This window comes from Eubalaena glacialis, chromosome 4 (assembly GCF_028564815.1).
Source record: "Eubalaena glacialis isolate mEubGla1 chromosome 4, mEubGla1.1.hap2.+ XY, whole genome shotgun sequence".
NCBI lineage: Eukaryota > Metazoa > Chordata > Mammalia > Artiodactyla > Balaenidae > Eubalaena > Eubalaena glacialis.
The window spans coordinates 109722264-109743644 of record NC_083719.1 but is presented as its reverse complement, the minus strand read 5'-3'; the positions used below and the strand labels follow the sequence as shown (position 1 = coordinate 109743644).

Below are 21381 nucleotides of genomic sequence, written 5' to 3'. Positions count from 1 at the left end.
ATGACTTGTATTTTGGGCAGAGAGAAACGTTATATAAATAAGTAGCATTTTGTTTTTGATACAGCATACAGTGTTGCCTAATTCTTGATAATATTTGGTGGGAAGGGTAGTTTTGCTTCATTCAGATTGTGACATATAATTTTTATAACATGAAATGGTAAGTGATCAAGATTTCTTTCTGTAGGCTACGGAAAGTGAGGTAGGAGATGTAGATTTAACACGTCTTCCAGAAGGACCTGTTGATTCTGAAGATGAAGAAGAGGAAGATGAAGAGATTGATCGAACAGATCCACTGCAGGGGCGAGATCTTGTTCGAGAATGTCTTGAAAAAGAACCTGCAGACAAAACTGATGATGACATTGGTAAGAAATACATCTGTTCACAATAGGAATTTTATAGTTCAATTTATATATAGTTACCTATTGGTGCATAACAAATTACCCCCAAGAAGGTTTTGTGGGTCAAGAATTCAGGAGCAGCCTACCTGAGTCGTTCTGGCTCATTGTCTCTCATGAGGTTGTAGTCAGAATGTGGCAGGGCTTACAGTCACTGGGCTAAGCTGGAGGATCTGCTTCCAAGGTGGCTGCTCACATGGCTTTTGGCATAGAACCTCAGTTCCTCTCCACACGGGCTTCTCCAGAGGTTGTTTAAGTGTCCTCACAACATGGCAGTTGGTTTCCCCCAAAGCCAGTAATTCAGGGGAGAATAAGGCAGATGCCATAGTATCTTTTATGATCTGGCCTCAGGAATGATACATCATTGCTTCTTCCCAATTCTGTTTGTCATACAGAGCAACCCTCATGCAGTATGGGAGGGGACTGCACGAGGACGTGAATATCAAGAGGCAAGAATTGTTTAGGGCCGTCTTTGAGGCTAGCTGCCCCAATATTAGAGCTTGTTTTGGAGGTTCTAGCAATGGAACGCAGCTGCTCATATATCCTTAAGCAAAGGACAGTACTCCTTTCTCAGGGAAGGTTCTCCTCTATCATATCAGGACAGGTTGTCCTCTTTGACTAAGTGTACAGCTTCAGGACGGATGCATGTGTGGAGTGGTGAAGGGAGGAAGGGGACACCTGCCTAGACAGCCAGATCACCTGAATCAACACTGGCCATCATTAGGGTGATGGATGTTGCAGCCAGATAGTCCTCACATTCTGGCTGCCCCAATTTATAAAACAATAGCTTTGATTGCAGTAAAGTGATTTCCCCCTCCATGTCCATAAGACATGTAAAGCACAGTGTGTCAGTGTTCAATGTCTATGAATTCAAAAAAATTTCAAATGTTATCAAAAATCATAGTTTTGCCTCTAGCTTGAAAAAATAATGTATGTGTATATTTTTTGGTTCAAATTTTATGAATTTTCCTTTAATTTCTTATAGAACTACTTACTGTACTTTGGAGTTTGAGTAGTACTAAAGATGCTAATGTTATCTTTAAGGACAAAGATTACTTAGTGGTGTTATATATTATGATTCAATTAAGATTTTATCCTAGATTTCCCTTTTATAAGAGTCATACTGCTGTGATTCAAGTCAGAAGATACTGCTACTAATAATTATAATCTATGGGAGTAAAGATCAATACGTTTGAACATTCCTTGCCATGCTAATAACATATAATATAGTTATGCATCCTACAGTTGAGACTCATGTTGTGAATGCTATCTGGACAGCAACTGTAAGTGCATTTATAGTGATAAAGAATTGTACACTATGCTGTTTTCACAAGGCTTTCTTAAAAATTGAAATATGGTTAACTTCCAGTTATCTGTGGATAGATAGCACCTTATAGTTTCTTCTATTTCAGCCTTAGCTGACTGCTTAAATGTTTTTTTCCTTTATCTTTATTGCTCATGTATCTATACCAGGGAATGGCCTGAGGCAGGTACTCAAACATTTGTTGGTTAAATTAAAGAGAGTTACCTTGTAGTTGCTTTGACAAATCTTAAACTAGTATTCACATTTGTTGTCCCTAATTTAATTACTTATTGACATTTATTAATAACTGTTTAAAAACTCTAGCCCAGAAAGAAACAGACAAAAGCCTTTTTCACTAATTATTAGATCAAAGGACATCACTAAAGGTAACCACCATGGAATAGCATCTCGTGCTAGGAAAATTAACTAAACTCTTCAGCCTCATCTGAATCTGTGTTGTTTCCTGGTTCTCTCTGGAGGTTGTGAATTCTGGTGTCTTCCATTATGCCTGTATTTTCATGTGAGTCTGAATATATCTGTTAACCAAATAACTGAATTTTTTTTAAGCAACAGTCATCTTGTATCTTGGTTTCTCTAGTTTAGCAGCATGAATTCCTAAATTGATTAGAAAATTGGGTATTGGATTCTAGATTTTATTGTATCTTTAAACTGTAGTCCTTGATGGTCACTAAACTAGAATTTCTGTTTTTTAACAGAACAATTACTGGAGTTTATGCACCAGCTTCCTGCTTTTGCAAACATGACCATGTCTGTAAGGAGAGAACTCTGCTCAGTGATGATTTTTGAAGTGGTGGAGCAGGCTGGAGCTATTATTCTTGAAGATGGGCAAGAGGTAGGTTAGCAAATAGATGTTACACATTACTTGGTTATAGCAGCTAATTTTTAGAATAATTTTCATAAACTTGTGTAGATCTTGACTTTTAAAATTTATACAATTTTTTAAATGACTGCTGAGTTTGGGGTAGTTATAATTTCTGAAAAGATAAGTTTTGTTTTGTTTTTGCTTTATTTTGTCTTAATTTTGATTTCCTGGCAATGGACCTTGCACAGAATAGATGTTCAGTAATTAATATTCATTGGACCAAATCTGTTTTTACTTCTCAAATTAAATTGTAAGACTTTTAAAAATTTTTCTTAATTATTGTTCTTTGTTTTGTTTATTAATTTATTTTTTTCTTATTAGTCATCCATTTTATACACATCAGTGTATACATGTCAGTAATTATTGTTATATTAGTATATTTATAACATTATTATTAAAATGTTTTTCAAGTATATAATCTCCTTATCCCTTTTTTACATTATACAGTTTTTTTAAAATGAAGGAAATGTATTGGTACCTGTGCCTCCTAGTAGACTGCTGTCAGTTGAGGCATTTATGTGGCAATTCTATTTTCAAAAATGCTTGGATGGCAACTTGCGGATGGGCGGAGGGAGGTTTCAGAGGAATTGAAAAGTGTTACTGCTGTTAGGTAGCACTTTTTTCTTATCGAACTGATAAAAATTAATGGTGAGATGTCAGTCAGTGCACATTGTCATATACTGCTAGTAGGAACATAAACAGTATTTCTGGAAAATCATTTAGAAATTTTTAACATGGGCTTCAAAGTATTAACAGCCTCTAACGCATTATTCCCCTTTTGAATGTCTCTCCTCCAGACACAGTATAAAACTCAAAGAGTTATGCCAAAAGATATTCATTGCAGGATATATATAATAGTAAAAATTGGAAATGACCAAAATATATCCCCCCAAAAAAACAGTGGTTAACTAAATTATTATATAGCCACAGGTTATAATATTATATAGGTTTTCAAGTTATTTTAAAATTTGATAGATATCTTTGAGGGCAGGGGCCTTAGCTCTAGCTTTGTCTACATGCTTTCTCCCTGTATCCTAGAAATCGTTTGGCACATAGGGTATACTAAAAAAAAGTTTGATGAACAAATGAATATAGTATTAAATTTTTTTAAAAGGACAGGATAGTCTAAATAGTTCAACAGTATGAAATAATATAAACATGGGAGAGAAATACTAAACTTTTGATGACAACTGTATAAATAGTGGGGTTTTGAATAACTTTACTTTTCCACAAATTTTGTCTTCTTTTAATATTCCACAGTTCTGTCAGCAAAAATTTGTTGTGTGCCTACTTTGTGCTAGGTACACAGTGAGGATAGTGGTGGAAAAACCCAACACAGCCCCTGTCCTCAAGTAATTTGTGTAATCCACAAATTCCACAATGAGTGTATTTTATATTTGAAATAACTAAAAAAAAGAAACACAGTTTTGAAAAAATATTTCTTGTTGCCAATGATTCTCCTTCAGAACTGATAATCCAGATTTCCCTTAAATCACATTAAAACTGATTCACATTAAAATTGAAAGTTTAGGCTAATAAAAGGGATACCACATGAGAACAAGTAGTCTTTCACTGATATACAATAGGCCTTAGAATATGTCTCCTTAGAGCATTAAATACTTTGGTATAAATTGAGAGCAGTATTTTCTTAACATTAGGAGAAATTTTCAATATTTTTTAAGATATGCCTTAAAATTCAGGCTTTTAATAGTTTTTCTGAATTAATCACTAGCTCCCTTTTTTTTTCTTTCTTTTGAATGTTTGCTATGTGCCAGACACTATTCTAATCACTTGGTTTGTATTAAACTCATTTTTAATGGACACAAAAGTCCTGTGATAGGTAATGTTGTTATGCCCATTTTAGCAGTAAAGAAACTGAAGCCTAGGGAGGTTAAATAACTTGCCCAGAGTCACTCAGCTAGTCAGTGGCAGATTCTGGAGTCAAATTCCAAGAGCTGGTGGTCTTTTTTTTTTTGTATTAATGGGACTGTGCCGTTTGTAGCCTTTTTTTTAATTATTATTTTATTTTATTTATTTTATTTTTGGCCGCGTTGGGTTTTCGTTGCTGCACGCGGGCTTTCTCTAGTTGCAGTGCGCGGGCTTCTTATTGCAGTGGCTTCTCTTGTTGTGGAGCACGGGCTCTAGGCGCATGGGCTTCAGTAGTGGTGGCTCGTGGGCTCTAAAGCGCAGGCTCAGTAGTTGTGGCTCACGGGCTTAGTTGCTCCGCGGCATGTGGGATCTTCCCGGACCAGGGCTCGAACCCATAGTCCCCTGCATTAGCAGGCGGATTCTTAGCCACTGCGCCACCAGGGAAGCCCAGAGCTGGTGGTCTTAACCGTAACAGTTACTGAGAGTCCCTGATTTCATTTGGTGACTAAAAGAAGAAAGAGTAAAATAAACTTTAGTGGGTGGCTTAACAGGAATAGGGTGTTACTGACAGAGTATTAAGTAATATAATCAGATCTTCTTTTTTCTTTTTTAAATTATACGAGTTCTATATATTGATTATTTTTCAAAGTTAACATGTAATCCTCTTTTCCCAAAGGTTCTTAAAACCTATCTTTTTCTCTATAGCTTGACTCATGGTATGTTATTTTAAACGGCACTGTAGAAATTAGTCATCCAGATGGAAAAGTTGAAAATCTCTTTATGGGAAATAGTTTTGGAATTACACCCACTCTGGATAAGCAGTACATGCATGGAGTTGTTAGGACTAAAGTAGACGATTGTCAGGTAAGCTTATCTCTGCTCGTGTACTTTTGTTTCTTGATTTTAAATGGCTGAGCTTTTTTTTCCTTCCCCAAAATAAAATAGCTTGATTTGAGAATTGGGAGTTTGAAAAGCTCACAGTTAATAAAGGAAACTAGATTTTATATCGGACTCAAATATTTGTGGAATGAACAAACTATACATATTTTAAAGAGAATACATCTAATAAATGTTGGTTTGTTAAATTTCTATCTGATATTAGCCAGCTCAGTCTCTTTTTTGTTTTTTTTAAATAGAGGGAGAAATAGGAACTTCTGAGTTGTTTGTTTCTAACTTACTCCTGCTTCATGTTTTCTTTGCATAGTGTCAGTTTTGAGAGAAGTAGATGCTCACTTCTCCTTTTAGAGCAGAATTCAAATGGATTTAATTTCTTTGGTCTCTTTGTGCATGAATTATTTATTTTATCTTGATTTTTGTTAAGGAATGAAGGGGTGAAGTAAAAACTTATGCCACTTGAGTTCTCACCTTTGTGCTCTGCCTTGGTGCATAGTGATATATTTATGTATTATAGGTTCATTAATTGTCCCCATGTTGTTCTCGGACAGTTTGTCTGCATAGCCCAGCAGGATTATTGGAGAATTTTAAATCATGTGGAAAAAAATACCCATAAAGTTGAGGAAGAGGGAGAAATTGTTATGGTACATGAGCACCGTGAACTAGATCGCAGTGGAACCAGGAAAGGACACATTGTAATCAAGGTGGGTATTTTTTACTTATTTTTCTTGTTATTGATAGAATAAAGCTTTCATCTTGCTTAAAAGATTTTGAACCACTTTTTGAGTAGTGCAAGATAATTCATTAACTTTGGGATCTAGTGTAAATAAATGTGTTAATTCTTTTGACTTTTTCTAAGTTGGCTTTTACACATTTTATTGAGGAAGGGTAACATTGCCATTTAATATCAGTATGGAAGGATATTATTTAGACTATACCAGTCAAAATTTTCCTTCTCAAATTTATTGTATGATCCATTGATAATGGGAGTTAATTTCATCAAAGACAGCAATATTTAGAAACAAAACAGAAATTGAAAGGACCAACCATAAATGCATAAAGAATCCTAGATGAGTGCTTACTAGATCTCTGTGGCATTGAAATAGACATTAACTTCTCTGAACCTCAATTTTCTTATCTGAAAATGGGGATGCTATGGCAGGGCTTTATTAGGGCTAAATGTGGCAAATCAAAAGCCTTAGCATGCTATAGAGTCTGAGTATTACTACCCATACTGTTTTCCCTTCTCTAATTCCCTCTCTCCCCTATTCCTTGCCCCTTTGCCTTCCACTCTCCCATCTCCCTGTCTCTTTAATGACATGTAGATGTAAAATAGAGCAATTCTAGTTGCAAGAGAGGAAGTAAATGCATGACCTTTTTTTCTTTTCAAGCAAGTCTTGGTTGCAAAATAAGTATATGTGTTGTTTTTCTTTATAAGTGCAGAAGCTTATTTAACAATAAGAGGGACTGGTGTCAGATAAGATATTCCTCAGGAGTCAGGCTATTCCTCAGCACTGTCTTTTTCTTTTCCTAATTTGATAAGCGTAAGCTTTCTATGCAGAAAAAAATGAGTATATATGTGGACTGCCATATACTATCTTTTTATGAAGGCTCATGGTGAGCCTTATATTTTTATAATTTCTTTTTTCTTTTTCTTTTTTTACAAACTTATTTATTTATTTTGGCTGCATTGGGTCTTTGTTGCTGCACGCGTGCTTTTCTCTAGTTGTGGCGAGCAGGGGCTACTCTTCGTTGTGGTGCGCAGACTTCTCATTGCGGTGGCTTCTCTTATTGTGGAGCACGGGCTCTAGGCGCATGGGCTTCAGTAGTTGTGGCACGCGGGCTCAGTAGTTGTGGCTTGCAGGCTGTAGAGCGCAGGCTCAGTAGTTGTGGCGCATGGGCTTAGTTGCTCCGCAGCATGTGGGATCTTCCTGGACCAGGGCTCAAACCTGTGTCCCCTACATTGGCAGGTGGATTCTTAACCACTGTGCCACCAGGGAAGCCCTGTAATTTCAAACTTACAGAGGAGTTGCAAGAACAGTACAGAGATTGACTGACTCAGATTCCCCAACTGTTAACATTTCACTGCATTTTCTCCATTATCATCAGTCTTTTTCAACCGTTTGAGAGCAATCTGCAAATGTGATGCCTCCTCACTCCTAAATGTTTCATTGTGTATTTCCTAAAAGCAAGAACAGTCTCCTGTATAAACACCATAGAAACCTTCAAGTTAGGAAATGTACATTGATAAAGTAAAACCATTCAATCCACAGACGATATTTAGATTTTCACCAACTATCCCAACAATGGCTCTTTTTTCCTTTTTGGTTCAGAATCTCATCCAGGCACACAGTTGCATTTAGTTGTCATGTCACTTAAGTCTCTGCCAGGAACAGTCTTTCCCTATTCATCTTCTCAGCAGTTTTTGTTTTTTGTTTTTTTTTCAGTCATCAGTTTTATACATATCAGTGTATACATGTCAATCCCAATCGCCCAATTCAGCACACCACCATCCCCACCCCACCGCGGTTTTCCCCCTTTGGTGTCCATATGTCTGTTCTCTACATCTGTGTTTCAGCTTCTGCCCTGCAAACCAGTTCATCTGTACCATTTTTCTAGGTTCCACATACATGCATTAATATACAATATTTGTTTTTCTCTTTCTGACTTACTTCACTCTGTATGACAGTCTCTAGATCCATCCACGTCTCAACAAATGACTCAATTTCGTTCCTTTTTATGGCTGAGTAATATTCCATTGTATATATGTACCACAACTTCTTTATCCATTCGTCTGTTGACGGGCATTTAGGTTGCTTCCATGACCTGGCTATTGTAAATAGTGCTGCAATGAACATTCGGGTGCATGTGTCTTTTTGAATTACGGTTTTCTCTGGGTATATGCCCAGTAGTGGGATTGCTGGGTCATATGGTAATTCTATTTTTAGTTTTTTAAGGAACCTCCATATTGTTCTCCATAGTGGCTGTATCAATTTACATTCCCACCAACAGTGCAAGAGGGTTCCCTTTTCTCCACACCCTCTCCAGCATTTGTTGTTTGTAGATTTTCTGATGATGCCCATTCTAACTGGTGTGAGGTGATACCTCATTGTAGTTTTGATTTGCATTTCTCTAATAATTAGTGATGTTACAGCAAAGGAAACCATAAACAAGACCAAAAGACAACCCTCAGAATGGGAGAAAATATTTGCAAATGAAGCAACGGACAAAGGATTAATCTCCAAAATTTACAAGCAGCTCATGCAGCTCAATAACAAAAAAACAAACAACCCAATCCAAAAATGGGCAGAAGACCTAGATAGACATTTCTCCAAAGAAGATATACAGATTGCCAACAAACACATGAAAGAATGCTCAACATCATTAATCATTAGAGAAATGCAAATCAAAACTACAATGATATATCACCTCACACCAGTCAGAATGGCCATCATCAAAAAATCTAGAAACAATAAATGCTGGAGAGGGTGTGGAGAAAAGGGAACACTCTTGCACTGTTGGTGGGAATGTAAATTGATACAGCCACTATGGAGAACAGTATGGAGGTTCCTTAAAAAACTAAAAACAGAACTACCACACGACCCAGCAATCCCACTACTGGGCATATACCCTGAGAAAACCATAATTCAAAAGGAGTTATGTACCAAAATGTTCATTGCAGCTCTATTTACAATAGCCAGGACATGGAAGCAACCTAAGTGTCCATCATCGGATGAATGGATAAAGAAGATGTGGCACATATATACAATGGAATATTACTCAGCCATAAAAAGAAACGAAATGGAGGTATTTGTAGTGAGGTGGATGGAGTTAGAGTCTGTCATACAGAGTGAAGTAAGTCAGAAAGAGAAAAACAAATACAGTATGCTAACACATATATATGGAATCTAAGGGAAAAAAAAAAAGGTCATGAAGAACCTAGTGGCAAGACGGGAATAAAGACACAGACCTACTAGAGAATGGACTTGAGGATATGGGGAGGGGGAAGGGTAAGATGTGACAGGGTGAGAGAGTGGCATGGACATATATACACTACCAAATGTAAAATAGATAGCTAGTGGGAAGCAGCCGCATAGCACAGGGAGATCAGCTTGGTGCTTTGTGACCACCTAGTGGGGTGGGATAGGGAGGGTGGGAGGGAGGGAGACGCAAGAGGGAAGAGATATGGGAACATATGTATATGTATAACTGATTCACTTTGTTATAAAGCAGAAACTAACACACCATTGTAAAGCAATTATACTCCAATAAAGATGTTAAAAATAAATAAATAAATAAATTCTCATCACCTATTTGGAAAAATATATATATATATACAGATATAGGTATCAAAAGAACAAAATAAATATCATCTACGATCCCAGAGGGGGGGGGAAATAATTAATGATGTTGAGCATCTTTTCATGTGCTTCTTGGCCATCTGTATGTCTTCTTTGGAGAAATGTCTATTTAGGTCTTCTGCCCATTTTTGGATTGGGTTGTTTGTTTCTTTAATATTGAGCTGAATGAGCTGTTTATATATTTTGGAGATTAATCCTTTGTCTGTTGATTCGTTTGCAAATATTTTCTCCCATTCTGAGGGTTGTCTTTTCGTCTTGTTTATGGTTTCCTTTGCTGTGCAAAAGCTTTTAGGTTTCATTAGGTCCCATTTGTTTATTTTTGTTTTTATTTCCATTACTCTAGGAGGTGGATCAAAAAAGATCTTGCTGTGATTTATGTCAAAGAGTGTTCTTCCTATGTTTTCCTCTAAGAGTTTTATAGTGTCCGGTCTTACATTTAGGTCTCGAATCCATTTTGATTTTATTTTTGTGTATGGTGTTAGGGAGTGTTCTATTTTCATTCTCTTACATGTAGCTGTCCACTTTTTCCAGCACCACTTATTGAAGAGACTGTCTTTTCTCCATTGTATATCCTTGCCTCCTTTGTCATAGATTAGTTGACCATAGGTGCGTGGATTTATCTCTGGGCTTTCTATCTTGTTCCATTGATCTATGTTTCTGTTTTTGTGCCAGTACCATATTGTCTTGATTACTGTAGCTTTGTAGTATAGTCTGAAGTCAGGGAGTCTTGATTCCTCCAGCTCTGTTTTTTTCCCTCAAGACTGCTTTGGCTATTCAGGGTCTTTTGTGTCTCCATACAAATTTTAAGATGATTTGTTCTAGTTCCGTAAAAAATGCCATTGGTAATTTGATAGGGATTGCATTGAATCTGTAGATTGCCTTGGGTAGTATAGTCATTTTCACAATATTGGTTCTTCCAATCCAAGAACGTGGTATATCTCTCCATCTGTTGGTATCATCTTTAATTTCTTTCATCAGTGTCTTATAGTTTTCTGCATACAGGTCTTTTGTCTCCCTAGGTAGGTTTATTCCTAGGTATTTTATGCTTTTTGTTGCAATGGTAAATGGGAGTGTTTCCCTAATTTCTCTTTCAGATTTTTCATCGTTAGTGTATAGGAATGCAAGAGATTTCTGTGCATTAATTTTGTATCCTGCAACTTTACCAAATTCATTGATTAGCTCTAGTAGTTTTCTGGTGGCATTTTTAGGATTCTCTATGTATAGTATCATGTCATGTGCAAACAGTGACAGTTTTACTTCTTCTTTTCCAATTTGGATTCCTTCTATTTCTTTTTCTTCTCTGATTGCCGTGGCTAGGACTTCCAAAACTATGTTAAATAATAGTGGTGAGAGTGGACATTCTTGTCTCGTTCCTGATCTTAGAGGAAATGCTTTCAGTTTTTCACCGTTGAGAATGATGTTTGCTGTGGGTTTGTCGTATATGGTGTTTATTATGTTGAGGTAGGTTCCCTCTATGCCCACTTTCTGGAGAGTTTTTATCATAAATGGGTGTTGAATTTTGTCAAAAGCTTTTTCTGCATCTATTGAGATGATCATATGGTCTTTATTCTTCAATTTGTTAATATGGTGTATCACATTGATTGATTTGCGTATATTGAAGAATCCTTGCATCCCTGGGATAAATCCCACTTGATCGTGGTGTATGATCCTTTTAATGTGTTGTTGGATTCTGTTTGCTAGTATTTTGTTGAGGATTTTTGCATCTATATTCATCAGTGATATTGGTCTGTAATTTTCTTTTTTTGTAGTATCTTTGTCTGGTTTTGGTATCAGGGTGATGGTGGCCTCATAGAATGAGTTTGGGAGTGTTCCTTCCTCTGCAATTTTTTGGAAGAGTTTGAGAAGGATGGGTGTTAGCTCTTCTCTAAATGTTTGATAGAATTCACCTGTGAAGCCATCTGGTCCTGGACTTTTGTTTGTTGGAAGATTTCTAATCACAGTTTCAATTTCATTACTTGTGATTGGTCTGTTCATATTTTCTATTTCTTCCTGGTTCAGTCTTGGAAGGTTATACCTTTCTAAAAATTTGCCCATTTCTTCGAGGTTGTCCATTTTATTGGCATAGAGTTGCTTGTAGTAGTCTCTTAGGATGCTTTGTATTTCTGCGGTGTCTGTTGTTAACTTCTCCTTTTTCATTTCTAATTTTATTGATTTGAGTCCTCTCCCTCTTTTTCTTGATGAGTCTGGCTAATGGCTTATCAATTTTGTTTATCTTCCCAAAGAACCAGCTTTTAGTTTTATTGATCTTTGCTATTGTTTTCTTTGTTTCTATTTCATTTATTTCTGCTCTGATCTTTATGATTTCTTTCCTTCTGCTAACTTTGGGTTTTGTTTGTTCTTCTTTCTCTAGTTCCTTTAGGTGTAAGGTTAGATTGTTTATTTGAGATTTTTCTTATTTCTTGAGGTAGGCTTGTATAGCTATAAACTTCCCTCTTAGAACTGCTTTTGCTGCATCCCATAGGTTTTGGATCGTCGTGTTTTCATTGTCATTTGTCTCTAGGTATTTTTTGATTTCCTCTTTGATTTCTTCAGTGATCTCTTGGTTATTTAGTAACGTATTGTTTAGCCTCCATGTGTTTGTGTTTTTTATGTTTTATTCCCTGTAAATCATTTCTAATCTCATAGCGTTGTGGTCAGAAAAGGTGCTTGATATGATTTCAATTTTTTTAAATTTACTGAGGCTTGATTTGTGACCCAAGATGTGATCTATCCTGGAGATGTTCCGTGCGCACTTGAGAAGAAAGTGTAATCTGCTGTTTTTGGATGGAATGTCCTATAAATATCAATTAAATCTATCTGGTCTGTTGTGTCATTTAAAGCTCCTGTTTCCTTATTTATTTTCATTTTGGATGATCTGTCCATTGGTGTAAGTGAGGTGTTAAAGTCCCCCACTATCATTGTGTTACTGTCGACTTCCTCTTTTACAGCTGTTAGCAGTTGCTTTATGTATTGAGGTGCTCCTATGTTGGGTGCATATATATTTATAATTGTTATCTCTTTTTCTTGGATTGATCCCTTGATCATTATGTAGTGTCCTTCCTTGTCTCTTGTAACATTCTTTATTTTAAAGTCTATTTTATCTGATACGAGTATAGCTACTCCAGCTTTCTTTTGATTTCCATTTGCATGGAATATCTTCTTCCATCCCCTCACTTTCAGTCTGTATGTGTCCCTAGGTCTGAAGTGGGTCTCTTGTAGACAGCATATATATGGGTCTTGTTTTTGTATCCATTCAGCAAGCCTGTGTCTTTTGGTTGGAGCATTTAATCCATTCATGTTTAAGGTAATTATCGATATGTATGTTCCTATGACCATTTCCTAATTGTTTTGGGTTTGTTTTTGTAGGTCCTTTTCTTCTCTTGTGTTTCCCACTTAGAGAAGTTCCTTTAGCATTTGTTGTAGAGCTGGTTTGGTGGTGCTGAATTCTCTTAGCTTTTGCTTGTCTGTGAAGCTTTTGATTTCTCCATCGAATCTGAATGAGATCCTTGCCAGGTAGAGTAATCTTGGTTGTAGGTTCTTCCCTTTCATCACTTTAAGTATATCTTGCCACTCCCTTCTGGCTTGTAGAGTTTCTGCTGAGAAATCAGCTGTTAACCTTATGGGAGTTCCCTTGTATTTTATTTGTCATTTTTCCCTTGCTGCTTTCAATAATTTTTCTTTGTCTTTAATTTTTGCCAATTTGATTAGTATGTGTCTCGGTGTGTTTCTCCTTGGGTTTATCCTGTATGGGACTCGCTGCGCTTCCTGGACTTGGGTGGCTATTTCCTTTCCCATGTTAGGGAAGTTTTCGACTATAATCTCTTCAGATATTTTCTCTGGTCCTTTCTCTCTCTCTTCTCCTTCTGGGACCCCTATAATGCGAATGTTGTTGTGTTTAACTTTGTCCCAGAGGTCTCTTAGGCTGTCTTCATTTCTTTTCATTCTTTTTTCTTTAGTCTGTTCCGCAGAAGTGAATTCCACCATTCTGTCTTCCAGGTCACTTATCCGTTCTTCTGCCTCAGTTATCCTGCTATTGATTCCTTCTAGTGTAGTTTTCATTTCAGTTATTGTATTGTTCATCTCTGTTTGTTCTTTAATTCTTTTAGGTCTTTGTTAAACATTCTTGCATCTTCTCGATCTTTGCCTCCTTTCTTATTCCGAGGTCCTGGATCATCTTCACTATTATTATTCTGAATTCTTTTTCTGGAAGGTTGCCTATCTCCACTTCATTTAGTTGTTTTTCTGGGGTTTTATCTTGTTCCTTCACCTGGTATATAGCCCTCTGCCTTTTCATCTTGTCTATCCTTCTGTGAATGTGGTTTTTGTTCCACAGGCTGCAGGACTGTAGTTTTTCTTGCTTCTGCTGTCTGCCCTCTGGTGGTTGAGGCTATCTAAGAGGCTTGATGGGAGGCCCTGGTGGTGGGTAGAGCTGACTGTTGCTGTCCATATGCCATCTTTTTTTCTTTTCCTCTGTGCTCAGTCTAGTTCCACTTGCTCATAGGGGGCCGCGTTCGGAGGCCTCGTGCCCTGCACTTTAGACCAGACTTTCTCGTAGGAAATGCCAACGCCGACACCTCAGCTCGAGGGGCGGTGCGCAGAAGCGCTGCCCACGGTACCCAATTCCTCTTAGCAGTTTTAAGGAATACAGCCCTTATAGTCTGTAGTATGACCCTCAGACGAGATCTATTCGGTGTTGCCTCACGCCCAGACTACAGTCATGCTTTCCAGGCAGGAATTCCACAGAAATAATGTTGTGCTCTTCTCAGTGCATTATTTCAGGGAGCATACAATGACAACCTATCTCACCACCAGTGAAGTTAACCTTAATCACCCGGTCCTCTTGGTGTCTGTCTGTCAAGTTACTTTACTTAAAGCCACCATTTTACCCTTTGTAATTGATGAGCATTTGGAGCATTGATGTTCTGGGATAGTGTCAGTATGTCTTACAAACCTCTATCCACCAGTCTTTACTTCGATTGACTACTCCTGCCTGTAATGGTGATTTTCTATTTCCATTATTTCTTCTACATTTATTGTCATTCTACTGTAAGAATGGCATTCTCCCCTCTTTAATTATATTGTTATGGTCTCATGTATTGTATTCCCTTACCATCAGTGTTGTTCTGATCGTCAGATTGTCCCAGATTTGGCCAGTGGAACTCTCTTAAGGCTGATTCCTGTATCCTTTTGACATGTCCCCATCATTTTTTGAGAGCTTCATTATTATCTGGCAAAACGAGATGTTCCAGGCTCATCTTTTACTGCCCCTGCTTTGGAATCAGAAATTTCTCCGGAGAGCCCTGGATCCTTCTAGTAGAGAACAACATTAAAAAACCAGGATCTGGGCACTCTGTTCACTGCTACTGTGGTGTCATTGCTTCTAGAACTTTTCCTCAGACAGAGGTAGGAAATATATGTATTTATTTACTATAAATTCATACATACCTATATCTTCTTATATCTATCTATCTATTGATAACAGTCAAGAGTTCATACCAGTACTCCCAGTTCCAGTACTATACCACAAAGTTTTTGGTAGCCTTTTCCTTCCCCTACTTGTAAATACTTTATCCAACAGTGGCTCTTGTTATGCTCTGTATATTTACTTATTTGCTCATCATAACCAACCTCTACCATGCCAGCCATCTCCTTCACCTGCCCACTCTGCGTACCCTGTCACCCAGCATCCACCGTATTGGATGCTAGTGAGCAGTTTGGTAACATGCCACTGCATGACAATGGGACTTGTCTTTTTTTTTTTTTTTAAGATTTATTTATTATTTATTTATTTTATTTATTTTTGGCTGCGTTGGGTCTTAATTGCGGCAAGTGGTATCTTCGTGTGGTGCACGGGCCTCTCTCTAGTTGTGGCGTGCGGGTTTTCTCTTCTCTAGTTGTGGCGCACAGGCTCCAGGGTGCGTGGGCTCTGTAGTTGTGGTGCACGGGTTCCAGAGTGCGTGGGCTCTGTCGTTTGTGGCACGCGGGCTCTCTAGCTGAGGTGTGCAAGCTCAGTAGTTGTGGTGCACAGGCTTAGTTGCCCCGCAGCATATGGGATCTTAATTCCCTAACCAGGGATCAAACCCGAGTCCCCTGCATTGTAAGGTGGATTCTTTACCACTGAACCACCAGGGAAGTCCCAGGGACTTGTCTTTAAATACAGTTTTGAATATATGGCCTAGTCTCCGCAGAGATCCTGCCTCAGTGATTTAGCTAATCAGAATAATGGCCTTTCTTTAACATGTTGATCATTTCCACCCCTTACTTAGCTATATATGATCTAAGAACCGCATTTAAGTGACCTCAGATTGTGATTTGCCTTAATGATAGACCCAATTTGGTATTCTTGGAGTGTTTTGGAGGGTGGGAGAAGAATAAGAATGACCTGTGGTTGTCTTGTCCCTTAAATAGGTAATTCGAAGAGCCTTTCCTCTGACTTCCTTCTAGAGAAATGATTTACATACCTTATTAGCAGTGGGGTACCCTTTTTTATTTTTTAATAAATTCTTAAATAAGAACATTGTTAGTATTAATCTGTGTTTGCTATGCAATAATTCTGGCCAGTGAAATTCTTTGGATGAATACAACAAATTGAAATTTGAGGTTATGGGCAACAGTTGGTTTTTATATTTGGCTTAACATCTGGTTTATTTCTGTATTTGTTTTGTGTACCCATTTTTGAAAATGCTGCTAAAGTAATAAAGTTTAACATTGATTCAGAAGCTCAAGAAGGAGCAGTAGGTAAATGTTGTTTGCATTCCTTTTTATAAATTGGGAAACAGGCAAGCAGTTAAACTCTGAGTTAATGTAAAAACTATTTATAGAACTTCTGGTTCCTCTGGTGAGCTAGAATGGAGAAACCATAGAAGAGGAAAACCTCTGTTCCAGGAAGTAACAACAATAAAACAAGCTATCTTGAGCTGCTATGTTGTTCCTATAGCCTGGGACAGAAGAGAATTTAAGGATGATTAAATTTGGAAGAAAACTTTATTTATTTACTTCTTTAATTTAACTCTTACCTCTTCCTTCTCTTTACTCGCGACAGTCATTACATTATCCCCGCGTTCCTATGATGAAATGCCAATAAAAACAGCTATGGCCGAGTAAATGCTGTTGTGCATGTTTATTCCTCTGCCTTTTCTCTCTCTAAACCTCTGGGTGATGGTGGACTGCAACCTAGAGAGACTACCTACTCCCAGTGCTGAGGGTTTTAAAGGTGAAACTTTACTTCAAGGACTTTGTAATAGAGTGGCTACAAAAGGAAGTAATCAATAGGAGTTCTTTGGTTCCTGAGCTACTTGTTTATTTTCTAATTCTTCCTATATTTTTCTTTTTTAGGCAACACCTGAGCGTCTCATCATGCATTTAATAGAAGAGCATTCCATTGTGGACCCAACTTATATAGAAGATTTCCTATTAACTTACAGAACATTTCTTGAAAGTCCTTTGGATGTTGGGACCAAACTATTGGAATGGTTTAAAATTGACAGCTTAAGGGATAAGGTTGGTTTTATAATTATAAAAGGCATGAAAGTGATTTTAACTTTTAAATTTTATTCCCCCAAAACCTTTTGCAATTGACAAGTTAAATGTTTATTTTGATAAGATTCAATTCGCCTAAAAAGTTAGTGAATCAGTATAGACATATCTCTGCTTGGTTACTTTTATGACAGAATAACATGTTAAAAGTGGATATTTTGCCTTTTAAAAGGCAAAAACTGAAAGCGGGCTGTGGTGTAGCTATAAATTCAGAAGATGGATGATAATATTTTTCCACTTTATCAAAATACTTGGTGGTTACTGAGGAGATCAATAAAACATTTAAAAGTCATTTAATAGTTTAGAAAGAATATTCACCAAGTAAATTTTTTCAAGAGGGCTTAGAAACAATCTAAATAGAACTAGAAATACATTGATTTTTGAGTTAAAGACTTTATAATCATTTTAAAACAGTTTATCTTTTTGACCTTAATTTATCACTGCTGTAACTTATTTTAATCTAGCTTTGAGTTTTGTTGGGGTTTTTTTTTGCATTAAACATTGTTTGCTGTTTTAAATAGATTATCTTACCTTATTTTATGGGGTGTTTGTACTTCTCATGGAAAGAATAGTGATACCTCAGCTACTGGTACATTACTACCAGTAAACTACCTCAGTAACAGGTAGGAAGTTAGTCATTTTAAGAAAAATAAAAGTAGGACCATAATAATTGCCTGGTGTATCTTTCTGAGTTATACTTTAAGGGAAATAAGTTAGATGTAGTTGGACTGTGGAATTCTATCGTCTAGGAAACTCAAGTGTCCAAAACTACAGGCTTGCCTTCCCCCTGATTTTTAAATTATATATAGTTACTTAGGTTGCTGAGGAAATAAAGGCATGCTAGAGAATAAACAAAAATATGATTTAGGGACAACTAAATATTCATGTGTAAAAGAATGAAGTTTGACCTTTATACCATATTCAGTATTAACTCAAAATGGATCAGAGACCTAATATTAGAGCTAAAATTATAATACTCTTCAAAGAAAAGAAGGGGTGAAAAAAAAATCATGACCTTGGATTAGGCAATGGTTTCTTAGGTATGATACCCAAAGCACAACCTTGAACAATGGAAAAAATAGATATATTGAACTTCATCAAAATTAAAACCTTTTCTACATTAAAGGTACTATCAGGAAAAACAGGACAACACATGGAATAGGAGAATATATTTGCAAATCATATGTCTGATAAGGGTCTAGTATCCAGAATGTATAAAGAACTCTTACAACTCAACACCAAAAAGACAATACAATTTAAAATGGACAAAGGACTTGAATAGACATTTCTCCCAAGAAGATATGTAAATGGCCAGCAATCACATGAAAAAGATGTTCAATGTCATTAGTCAGGGAAATTGCAAATCAAAACCACAGTGATGGTTTTGATCACTTCACACCCACTAAGATGACTTAAAAAAAGGAAAGGAAATAACAAGCATTTTAAGGGTGTTGATGTGGAGAAAATGGAATTCCCATACATTGCTTATAGTAATGTAAAATGGTGTAGCTGCTGTGGAAAACAGCTTAGCGGTTCTTCAAAAAGTTAAACATAGAATTACTGTGTAACCCAGTAGTTCTACTCCTGAAGGATATATCCAAAAGAGCTAATAGGTGTGCAAACAAAAGTTTGTAAGCAGTGTTCATAGCAGCATTATTGATGATGGCCAAAAAGTGGAAACAACCCAAATGTCCAACTGATGAATGGATAAACAAAATATGGTATACCATATAATGAAATATTATTCAGCCATTAAAAAAAAATGAAATACTGATACATGCTGCAACATGCATAAACCTTGAAAATATTATGGTAAGACAAAGAAGCCAGTCATAAAAGATCACATATTGTATGAGGTATCCAGGTAGACAAATCACAGAGACAGAAAAGCAAGTAAGTAGTGGATGTTAGGGGCTGGAAGGAGGGCAGAATGGGAGGTGACTGCTTATTGGGAATGGGGTTTTCTTTTGGGGTGATGAAAATGTTCTAGAACTAGTAGTGGGGATGGTTGTACACAATTGTGAATGTGCTAAATGCCACTGAATTGTACACTTTAAAGTGGTTAAAATGGTGGATTTTATGTGTATTTTACCACAATTTTCAAAGTATATGACTTAAATTACTTATATTGTTAGGCAATTTTTTTTTCCTTTTTTTTTTTTTTTTAGATTTTGGAAGATTCTCTGGCTTATTTCTTTTGATCTTATTTTGGCTCCTGTGTCTTTTCTTAATATTCAGAAGCTTTTTATTATTATTAATATTTATCGGAGTGTAGTTGCTTTACAGTGTTGTGTTTCTGCTGTACAGCAAAGTGAATCAGGTATACATATACATATACCCCCTCTTTTTTGGATTTCCTTTGCATTTAGGTCACCACAAAGCACTGAGTAGAGTTCCCTGTAGACACATTATTTAATTCAACCTCCATTTGTTAGTTTTTAACTTTTCTGTTAATCTGTGGCACAAAGTAATAAATCAGTTCACAACTTTGAAAATACACAGTATTTACGAAGGAAGTTTCAGATTTTTATTATAATTTTGGTGAAACATGTTCTCAGCTAAAGAAACACTTTTGACATTTGCCTGCTCTTGGAGGCTTGTGTTTTAAGATACTGTCCAAAATATACATCCCATGTACTTCTTACATGTTAGTATACAGCCTTGTTTTTTCAGTAAAGGCAGAGTGTTGGCTTTCTCTGTTACTTGTGTACGTAAGGAAGCAAAAGCTCAAACTAAAACATGCCTCTCTGTTAGAATGAGCCTTTTGTGTGTGAGCAGGTGGGCAAAGGGATTAGCCATAAAGCTCAATTCCCCCTCGGTTTAAGACATGCTTTTGGAACCTACTTTTGCAGAAAGAATGCCTCTCGTATAATCGTATGCTGCCTGTTCCATGTTTCCGCAGGTAACACGGATTGTATTATTATGGGTAAATAATCATTTTAATGATTTTGAAGGTGATCCTGCTATGACTCGATTTCTGGAGGAATTTGAAAAAAATCTGGAAGATACAGTAAGGCTCAGAAGAATTTTATCTTCTTCAGAGTTTAGGGATTCTTACCAACCTCCCACCCCACCCCCGAAGAATAGCAACTCACAACAGCTTTCATCTTCTCCTGTGTCTTGATTGCCTGTTCTGAGAACTTCCAAATCTGTATTCTAGACTTCTGTTCATCCTCTGCTACTTCCGCCCAAAGAAAAATCATGCTTCTTCCACAGTCTTCACTGATTTAGGCATACAAATACACATACTTTATCAGATCTACTTTAGACTTTGTCTCCCTTCTGCATGTGATTTCACTTGTTCTTAATATACAACACCTACGATTAATACCCTCAAGGTCTTCTTAACTTTCATGGTAGCTATTTATAAATCCATTTTGTTCTCCCTATTAGATATAAAACTTTGAACTGCAACTGGGTTGTCTGCTCCAAGAAACTTGAAATTTTAGGAAGTAAATAATAATGCAGCTCAGGAGTCAGATTGCCTGAATTAACATTCAGACTTCACCACTTGGTGGATATGTGAACTTGGACAAGTTGTCCAACCTTATATGCCTCAGTTGTCTTATTTTATAGACAGTAGCCTCTAGATTGTTGAGATTGTTGTGAGGATTTTAGTGAGTTAATAAACATAAGAATCTGCCAGCAAAACCTGGCACATAGCAAATTTTCAAGAACCATTGTTATTACTCATATAGTACAAGTGGATTAAGTTGAATAAAGAGGGGGAAATTGGCAGATTTTTTTGTCCCTTTCCTTACCTCTTGGTTCCTTGTAACCTTTTCAGCAGCACATCTGCTCTATGTGAAATGGGGGGAATGAACAGGGAACTTGATTAAGAGGCCCATAGAGGCTCTTCCAGTGCTGGCTATGTAAATATTCAAGGGGCTTATGGAAAATAGAAACTGCCTTACAATCATGGGATTTTTTTCCCCAGTAATCCAGTCAGTCATCAAGTATTTATTGAATTCTACTTTATACTCCAAGCTGTTATATAGGATCACAACAGGTGTAAGACTTGGTTCCTACCCTGAAAAAAATTTAGCTTCTTGTTATAGACATGAGATTTACTTAGTACACTATTTGAGAATAGTTAAATATTAAACTGATATTAGAACCTGAAAGTTAGAATATTACTAA

At 36.7% G+C, this 21381-nt stretch overlaps 1 protein-coding gene across 4 annotated transcripts in view; it reads left to right on the top strand.

Annotated features, from left to right (window-relative positions):
• The window catches only part of RAPGEF6 (Rap guanine nucleotide exchange factor 6), a 231800-nt gene that overhangs the window by 140421 nt on the left and 69998 nt on the right, over positions 1-21381 (top strand). For all 4 annotated transcript variants that reach the window (XM_061189561.1, XM_061189562.1, XM_061189560.1 and 1 more), the window contains exons 8-13: positions 185-362; positions 2415-2551; positions 5156-5314; positions 5896-6048; positions 17041-17205; positions 20144-20251. In XM_061189561.1, coding sequence (XP_061045544.1) covers positions 185-362; positions 2415-2551; positions 5156-5314; positions 5896-6048; positions 17041-17205; positions 20144-20251 — 900 coding nt within the window. The remainder of the gene's footprint in view (positions 1-184; positions 363-2414; positions 2552-5155; positions 5315-5895; positions 6049-17040; positions 17206-20143; positions 20252-21381) is intronic.